This window comes from Mus musculus, chromosome 7, assembly GCF_000001635.26.
Source record: "Mus musculus strain C57BL/6J chromosome 7, GRCm38.p6 C57BL/6J".
Lineage (NCBI taxonomy): Eukaryota > Metazoa > Chordata > Mammalia > Rodentia > Muridae > Mus > Mus musculus.
The window spans coordinates 22,161,016-22,170,632 of NC_000073.6; the positions used below are offsets into that span (position 1 = coordinate 22,161,016).

Consider the following 9,617-nt stretch of genomic DNA (forward strand, 5'->3'; position numbering starts at 1 on the left):
TTCATTGGAGGCACTGTGATCCATCCAATAGCTGACTGTGAGCATCCACATTCTTATTCCCATAGTGACTGTACAAGTTTTCACTTTCATCAGCAATGGTTGAGCAATTCCCTTATTGCACATCCTTGCCAGCACGAGCAGTCACCTGTGTTGTTGATCTTGGACATTCTAATAGTTGTTAGATAGAATCCCAAGGTGGGTTTCATTTCCTTTTTCTTGATGTCCAAATCTTGCTAAGGGTCATGCAATAGTAATGACCAATGGCTTTAAAACTCAGGGAATATGGTCAGCCCACTGATTATCACAGCCACATGGGTAAGTCTTGGTGTGGCAAGGCCCCAAGTACTTCATGCTACTATGAAGTTCTGTTCTGCTTACTGCCCTCATATCCCTCATAATCTAAGAAGGAATTAGCATTAAGATGTCTATACTCCTTTTCCTCTCTAACTTTTTTCTTCCCTAATGGGTGTTAGTTGGATGGAAGGAATTGGGGTGAAAAAAGTGTTGGAAGATCATAGAACCCAATAAACTACCCCAAAACAATGCTTAGGGATAAGGAGATACACAGATTAGCAAGCAGAAATCAGTGCCATAGGATACACTGAACTGATTAAAATAAATTTAGAAAATACACTTTATTATGGCCAGTGTTATGATCAAGACATGGTGCCATAGTTTGTCAGTTTAAGGTTGGTGCAAGTCTGTGAAAATGTATATGGGAAGTCTCAGTATTAATTTTGTAACTCAGTGTGAATCCATTCCTCAATATGGAACATACAAACTGATGGTTCCTATTCTATTATTTCAAGCTCTTTCAATATAGCTGTTATTAATGATTTCCCACTCCTCCAAAATTGCAATTGAAGTGTCAAATGTGTTGGATAAATTTCTCAGTTTGGGGCTGGAGAGGTGACTCAGCAGGGTAGAACCCTGGCCACATTTACATTGGATTAGAGCTTGATTCTGAGAAACCATATTCATAGGCATACATCTGTTTGTAACCCCAGCACTAGGGGTATGGCACCTATTCTTCTTAACAGGAGGAAATCCCTACAAATACATACACACCCAACACACATAAACAAAAAAATGAATGCTAAAGTTTTTCTTTGTCCACAGGAGTAAGTATCACAGGTCAGATTTTAAGTTTCATCACACCGACAGCTATAACCACTCCTGGATTCATCTTGTGGTCTTCACTTCCCTGGTCATTCTCATGCAGCTGAAATGGTTAAGTTCTTTGATTTAATCTTCTGAGAAAATAATTTTGTGACTGGCAAGCCACTGACAGACAGAGTGATAATGTTGCCACCTCGTTGCTCTATATGTCTTGTCTCCTGTCAGATTGGTAGTTGTTTGTGATGATTGGAAAAACAATATCACCATAGCCCAGGGTGAAGTCTTTACCAAGGTCTTTCAGGAGAAGATGTCCAGTGTGGATCCTGGATTCCTCCCTGGTCCTCTTAAGGCTTCTGAGCATGACCTGTTTCTGCCTCTTTTCCTATTTATTCTCGATATGCTCAGTAGATTGTACTGCTCTAGAGAGCACAAAGTTATGATGTTCAGTGCTTGACTCTCACCTCAGTAGGGCCCAAGGTAGCAAAGCATATATCTCCTAACTAAAATGGAATGACATACAATATATTTACTATTTATATAAATTTCATCCTTGAAAATACTTAATCATAACAATGCATCCTCGTTTGTTCAGGTAGAGAAATATAGAGAGGGATTCTGTTCTTGTCTGAAGTTTGAAGTATCAACTAAGACGGAGCGAGAGTATCAGTTTGATCAGGACCATTTAACACATTAAACTGTTTAGTGAAAATTGGTTGCATCAGTTTCAGTCCAGCCTGCAGCAGAATACAGTTATATACAGGAGAACAGAGGATGCTGAATAACTCACTTACCATGTCAGTCAGATTCCAACCAGAAATCATTTCACATTGACAAATGAGTATAGCCTTATTCTTTAAAAATTACAGCAGTGAGCACCACACCTTGTTCATACAAAATGTTGAAAACATATTTAAAGAATAAAGGTCTTAATGGTATTAGTGGAACTGTCTTCTGGATTTGGCATTTTTTAGTGAATCTGGTTTTCAACAGTTGAAAAGCACAGAACAAGGATCTTTAGGATCTCTGAAGATCAACAGTAAGGGGCAGATACTGGGGAAGACTGCAGCCAGAACCTCACTGACAAGCCGTATGAAGAGATGAGAATGCATTAAAAGGGTATGAAAGATGATACAAATAAAATTTAGAAGATAAAAGCTAACAAATGTGACCACCAGCATCAGGATAGTATGGGTTGCTCTTGTCTCAGCTTGGCCTCTGGCGTCCTGATTGGGAGTGAGGATGTGCTGCATTCGCTGGCGATGTCTATGGAGGAGAAGTACCATGGAGACACTGGTCCAGACCATGATGCTCATGAATGTGGCATCATAGGCAAACTGCAAGAAGACAATGCCTACAATGAATCCAGAAGTGGAACAGAACAAGTTGCTTTTAGAGTCAGTGTTATTGTCTGTTATCTGTGGACCAGTGACCTTAATTGGAATGTGGATGTTACTTAAGACACTGAAAAACCAACAACTGTAACAAGAATAACTCACAAATTTTGGGACACTAGCTCTGAGTATAAGTTTACCTCTATTAACAAGAACAAGAGTGACAAACTGATGGATACTCAGGACACAGGTGGAACACAAATTTGTGCTTCTTGCCACCATGTGACTGAAGAATTCTAATTTACATTTGAGTTCAGTTGGAGGAGTTTTTGGAGCAAAAGCTATCATGTTGTTTGGAAATATAGTGAGGAATAGAGTCAAGGCATTGGCCATAGCCATGTGGCTTAAAATCACCTGTCTGGGTCTCTGTTTAGAACCAGTCAAGACTGGAGAGAAATTATGGACAAACAGAAAGACATTGGCCAAGGTACCAACCCCAAACTGGCAAAGCAAGAGGAGCTGAAGAGCCACTTCCTCAGTGGTTTTCACGGATTTACCATGATCAGACATTGAGAGGGTTTTACAGGACCCTGGATGATTAGGTAGAACACTACTCTTCTCGGGTCTCTGTTTTATTGTCCACACTTACCAATTGATTTGAGACAATTTCTTCACTTGATAAGTGATACACTATTCTATCACACTACAGGTAAATTGCCTGGAAAACATGTATATATAATAACTAAAATTAAATTTCATACTGATTTTATTACTCCGGCCTTGAGATAATTTTTGTATTACAACTGCAGATTTATTGGTCCAGTAGCTCAAGAACACAATAACACACATTTTAACACACAATGGTCCTTGCTTATGAATACAGACAAGAAAGAGAATAGTTTGAACATGTGATTCTACCATCAGAATTCAATACAATTAGGAGAGAGGGGAGGCTTCAATTGGGATGTAACTAAACCATTAAAAATAAAACAATATATAAATGCAGCATAAAAAATAATTAATTGAATTTACTTATGTTATAGTAACATGTTAAAAATAATGTGTATGCGAATATCATGTAAGATTACACATATTAATGAAGTTGTGTAATTGAGTTCAGGTGTAGAAAATTAAGTTATTGGCTTTTGAGAAAATTTTATACCACTCATCCACACAAGCACACACACACAAAAACCCACCACATATTTCTAATAAAGCCAGCTGTCTTCTGATCACACTGATGAACATAGTCTTACATATGTGTCCTCCATGGAAAAAAGAATCCAACTTGCTAAAACGTTTCGTCTATTCATATTTTTCCTGACCTTAATTTTTGTTCTAAAATGTCCTGTGCCAGAGCCTTAGCTGTGTCACCTGCAGCTTCCCTCCAAAGTTACTAACACAATCACTGTTACACCCTTTGGAAGCTGATGCTTAGTCTGCATTTTACTTGTTTATATGTTTTCTGTAGGAACATGAGGGCCCCATCCACCAGATAAAATTCAACATCTCACATACATGTTACACTGAATGCTGTTTTCTCCTGAGTACTAATCTAGGACAGAGACATTTCTTTGAGATAAAAGCAAAATATTAACCTATTTAAGTTTACCTGCAGACTTCCAAAAGAAATAATGTTTCATGTTGACTTCAGAAGACAATTTTCACTGAAGAAAATAGAAGAGAATTTTAAGCAGAAGTCTATGGTTGGAAGAATCCCACCTTCTGAGCCTCAGTCAGGATGAATATTTTCATCTGAAGGCCAGCTGCAGAGCACAGCTCCTTTAGAAGCATATTTCCTAGTGCCTGGATTGAGGAACTTCTCTGTGTCACTCTTTGCCTGAGAAAGAATGCAATGAAATTCGGAATGGTTTTTTATTCTCCATGCAATGCTGTGAAGGTAACCCAACAAAGTCCAAGTTTCCAGTCTCATAAAACAATAGGGCACTGGGACATGACATCCTTCAGAGAGTTTATTATTGTGTCATCTGTGGCATCCGCACATTTGTCTGCATGGTGTCTTTGGGATACCTCCAATGAAGGAAAATCATTTATCCCCAGAGCAAACCTCCATTCCTTTCTGATGTTTACTGATGATGTCTAGGAGTTTGTTAGATGTTAATGAGTACCTGGGCAGAAGTTAGGGAAGGGTTTTCATGTTTCCTTTGGGAGAATCTAAGTTCTGAATTGATCTCATGGTCAGATGTGAATTGGGGCGCTCCAGGGTAGAACAAGAGACTCATTATATGAGTTTCTACAGAGTACTTTCCTCCCTACTATTTTACTCTTGCAAAATTATTCTGACACCAAGTCCTCCCAAAATACTGGCAATGTATCAGTCGGATTCTGTAATTTCCCTGGAAGTTGCTTCATTCCAACTTTTCCCATGTTTGTCCCAGGACGTTCATAAATGACAAATTTATTGAAACTGGTCTTTCCCACCTGAATCCTGTTGTTATTCCAATATCCACTTGTTTTCAGATAGATTATGACTTTTTTTTCTGATATACTCATGAATTCTTATCACAGGTCTAATATTCTTTGGTAGTATCTAGAGAATGTCATTTGTAATAACTCATACAAGGAAAGATATGGATTGAGCTATCATTAAGGAATAAATAGCTCCAACTCATTTCTGCTCTAGGTATAATAAAAAACTAGGGACTTAGTTTTGATTTTCAATGATGAAAAGTAAAAATTCAGGTTATAAATCTAAGAATTGTATGTTCTAAACATTTATTGATATTTAAGCCTGCAGCAATATAGTCTCAGGCACAATGAACTTATACTTTCATGTGTGAGAATTAAGATATCACTGTACAAAATTTTTACAAATGAAAATACCAGCATTTAGAATGGGATATATGTGGAAATAGGACCAAAAGAAAGAATAACGTATCTTTAATTGCTCAGATACCTTATGTTTGTCTAGGACAAGCACATATCCATGATTTCATCTGTAACATTTATATCGGCTAATTGTCATTTACACATATTTATTAGCCTAATACATAATTATATTGGAATAACCTTCCTAGTCAGGAATTTGTTAGAGTCATGGCATGTTGAAAAAAATGAGAAGATAAAATACAGTCTTTAAAGAATGAAAAGGTGATAATGGAAGATGAAGATTTAGATTTGGGTGTGTGTAGGAGGAAAAGTAGACGAGGAAATATGGAGAGGAATAACTAACACTAAGTTTCTTTTGCAAATATGTACAGAAACATTGTACTCTGGGGCTTCCTGTAATATGTTCACAGGCATAGTTCAAAAGAGTTTTAAAAACCAGCACTATATTAGTTGGACAGTTTACCACATAGATACCTCACGTTGGATTATGTAAAGTTCTTTTATTTTATTTTTTTGTAATTTTTTTTCAGGTATTAATAAGTTCTTGTTGGATATTTTCTTCATTTTCATTTCAAATGTTATCCCCCCCCCCGGAAACCCTCTATACAATCCCTTCTCCCCCTGCTTCTATGAAGGTGTTCCTCTACACACTTACCCAGTACCACCTCTCTGCCCTCAGTTCACCTACACTGGGGCATCTATTGAGCCTTCATAGGACCAAGAACCACTCCATCCACTGATGCATGACAAGGACATCCTCTGCAACTTCTGCTGCTGGAGCTTCGTGTACTCCTTGTTCCCTGGGAGCTCTTGGGGGACTGGTTGGTTGATATTGTTGTTCTTCCTATGGGACTGCAATCCCCTTCAACTCCTTTGGTCCTTTCTCTAACTCCTCTATTGTGGACCCCATGCTCAGTCCAATGATTGGTTTTGAGCATCTGTCCCTGTATTTGTAAGGCTCTGGCAGGGTCACTCAGGAGACAGCCATACCAGCCTCTTTCTCGATGCACTTCTTGGCATCCACAAAGTTGTCTGGGTTTGGTAACTGTATATGGGATGAATCTTCAGGTGGGACAGTCTCTAGATGACTTTTCCTCCAGTCTTTGCTCTACTCTTTATCTCCATATTTGCTCCTGTGAGTATTTTGTTCTCCTTCTAAGAAGGACTGAAGCACCCACACTTTTGTTTCCTTTCTTCTTGAGCTTCTTATGGTCTGTGAATTCTATCTTGGTTATTTATAGCTTTTGGGCTAATATCCACTTATCAGTGAGTGCGTACCAAGTGTGTTATTTTGCCATTGGGTTACCTCACTCTGGATGATAATTTATAGTTCTATAATTTGGCTAAGAAGTTCATGAATTCATCACATTTATTTATTTATTTATTTATTTATTTATATTAGATATTTTCTTTATTTACATTTCAAATGTTATCTCCTTTCCTAGTTTCTCTCCTGAAAATCCCCTATCCTCTACCCTCTCCTCCTGCTCACCAATCCACCCTCTTCTAATTCCTGGCCTAAGAATTTTCCTATACTGGGACTTAAAACCTTCTCAGTCAAAGGGCCTCGCCTCCCATTGATGACCGACTAGGCCATCTACTGCTACTTATGCAGCTAGAGCCATGATTCCCATAATGCATTTTCTTTCATTAGTGGTTTAGTCCCAGGGAGCTCTGGGGTTACTGGTTATTTCATATTGTTGTTCCTCCTATGGGGCTGCAAACCCCTGCAGCTGAAAGGGTACTTTCTGTAGCTTCTTCAATGGGGAGTTTTGTCCTCTATCTAATGGATGACTGTGAGCATCCAGTTCTATATCAGTCAGGTACTGCAGAGCCTCTCAGTAGACAGTTATACCAGTCTCCTGTCAGCAAGCTCTTGTTGGCATCTGCAATAGTATCTGGGTTTGGTGGTGGTTTTTGGAATGGATCCTCAAGTGAGGCAGTTTCTGGATGGTCACTCCTTCAGTCTCTGCTCCATACTTTGTCTCTGTAACTTCTTCCATGGGTATTTTGTTCACCCTTCTAAGAAGGATTGATGTGTCCACATTTGGTCTTCCTTCTTCTTGAGTTTCATGTGTTTTGCAAATTGTATCTTGGGTATTCTGAGCTTCTGGGCTAATATTCACTTATCAGTGGGTACATATCACATGTGTCTTTTTGTGATTGTGTTACCTCAATCATGATGATATCCTCCAGATCTATCTATTCCTCTAAAATTTTCATGAATTCTTGTTTTTAATAGCTGCATATTACTCCATTTTGTAAATGTACCACATTTTCTGTATCCATTCCTTTGTTGAGGGACACCTAGTTTTTTCCAGCTTCTGGCTATTATAAATAAGGCTGCTATGAACATAGTGGAGCATGTGTCCTTATTACAAATTGGAGCATTTTCTGAGTATATGCCCAGGAGAAGAATTGCTGGATCTTCTGGTTAGCGAGAATTTTATTGACTATTTTTGCATCGATAGTCATAAGGGAAATTGGTCTGAAATTCTCTATCTTTGTTGGGTCTTTTTGTGGTTTAGGTGTCAGAGTAATTGTGGCATCATAGAATGAATTGGGTAGAGTAACTTCTGCTTGTATTTTGTGGAATAGTTTGTGCAGTACTGGAATTAAGTCTTCTTTGAAAGTTTGATAGAACTCTGCACTAAACCCTGGCTAAATCCTGGGCTGTTTTTGGTTGGGAGACTATTAATGACTGCTTCTATTTATTTAGGGGATATAGGACTGTTTAGATCATTAACCTGATCTTGATTTAACTTTGGTACCTGGTATCTGTCTAGAAATTTATCCATTTCATTTAGGTTTTCCAGTTTTGTTGAGTATAGCCTTTTGTAGAAGGATCTGATGGTGTTTTGGATTTCTTCAGGGTCTGTTGTTATGCCTCCTTTTCATTTCTGATTTTGTTAATTAGGATGCTGTCCCTGTGCCCTCTAATGAATCTGGGTAAGGGTTTATCTATCTTGTTGATTTTTCTGAAAGTAAAAGCTCCTTGTTTGGTTGATTCTTTGAATAGTTCTTCTTGTTTCCACTTGGTTGATTTCACCCCTGAGTTTGATTATTTCCTGCTGTCTACTCCTCTTGGGTGAATTTGCTTCCTTTTTTTTCTAGAGCTTTTAGGTGTGTTGTCAAACTGCTAGTGTGTGCTCTCTCTAGTTCCTTTTTGGAGGCACTCAGAGCTATCCTCTTAGAAATGTTTTCACTGTGTCCCATAAGTTTGGGTATGTTGTGGCTTAATTTTCATTAAACTCCAAAAAGTCCTTAATTTCTTTCTTTATTCCTTCCTTGACCAAGGTATCATTGAGAAGATTCAGTTTCCACGTGAATGTTGGCTTTCTATTATTTATTTTGTTATTGAAGATCAGCCTTAGTCCATAGTGATCTGATAGGATGCATTGGACAATTTTAAATATTTTTGTATCTTTGAAACCTGTTTTCTGACCAATTTATATGGTTAATTTTGCAGAAAGTACCATGACGTCCTGAGAAGAAGGTATATCCTTTTTTTTTCAGGATAAAATGTTCTGTAGATATCTGTTAAAACCATTTGTTTCATAACTTCTGTTAGTTTCATTGTGTCCCTGTTTAGTTTCTGTTTCCATGATCTGTCCATTGATGAAAGTGTTACGTTGAAGTTTCCCACTATTTTTGTGTGAGCTGAAACATGTGCTGTGAACTTTACTAAAGGTTCTTTAATGAATGTGGTTGCCCTTGCATTTGGAGCATAGATATTCAGAATTGAGAGTTTTTCTTGGAAGATTTTACCTTTGATGCGTATGAAGTGTTCCTCTTTGTCTTTTTTGGTAACTTTGGGTTGGAAGTCGATTTCATTAGATATTAGAATGGCTACTCCAGCTTGTTTCTTCAGACCATTTGCTTGCAAAATTGTTTTCCAGCCTTTCATTCTGAGGTACTGTCTGTCTCTTTCCCTGAGATGGGTTTCCTGTAAGCAGCAAAATGTTGGGTCCTGTTTGTGTAGCCAGTCTGTTAGTCCATGTCTTTTTATTGGGGAGTTGAGTCCATTGATATTAAGAGATATTAAGGAAAAGTAATTGTTGCTTCCTATTATTTTTTTTTTGTTAGAGTTGGCATTCTGTTCTTGTGGCTGTCTTTTTTAAGGTTTGTTGAAGGAATTCTATCTTGCTTCTTCTAGTGCGTGGTTTCTGTCCTTGTATTGGTTTTTTTTCTGTTATTATCCTTTGAAGGGCTGGATTCATGGAAAGATAATGTGTGCCTAGTCTTACTGCAACTTGATAAGTCATGGCTAGCTGATATCCATGGGAGGTCTGCCTTTTTCTAAAGAGAAATACAGGA

At 38.0% G+C, this 9,617-nt stretch overlaps 1 protein-coding gene across 1 annotated transcript; it reads right to left on the minus strand.

Annotated features, from left to right (window-relative positions):
• Positions 1-2,102: 2,102 nt before the first annotated feature.
• Positions 2,103-3,020, minus strand: Vmn1r142 (vomeronasal 1 receptor 142). The gene has a single exon (NM_001166749.1). It carries the CDS (start codon positions 3,018-3,020, stop codon positions 2,103-2,105), a length of 918 nt encoding a protein of 305 aa, NP_001160221.1.
• Between the last annotated feature and the right edge of the window lie 6,597 nt (positions 3,021-9,617).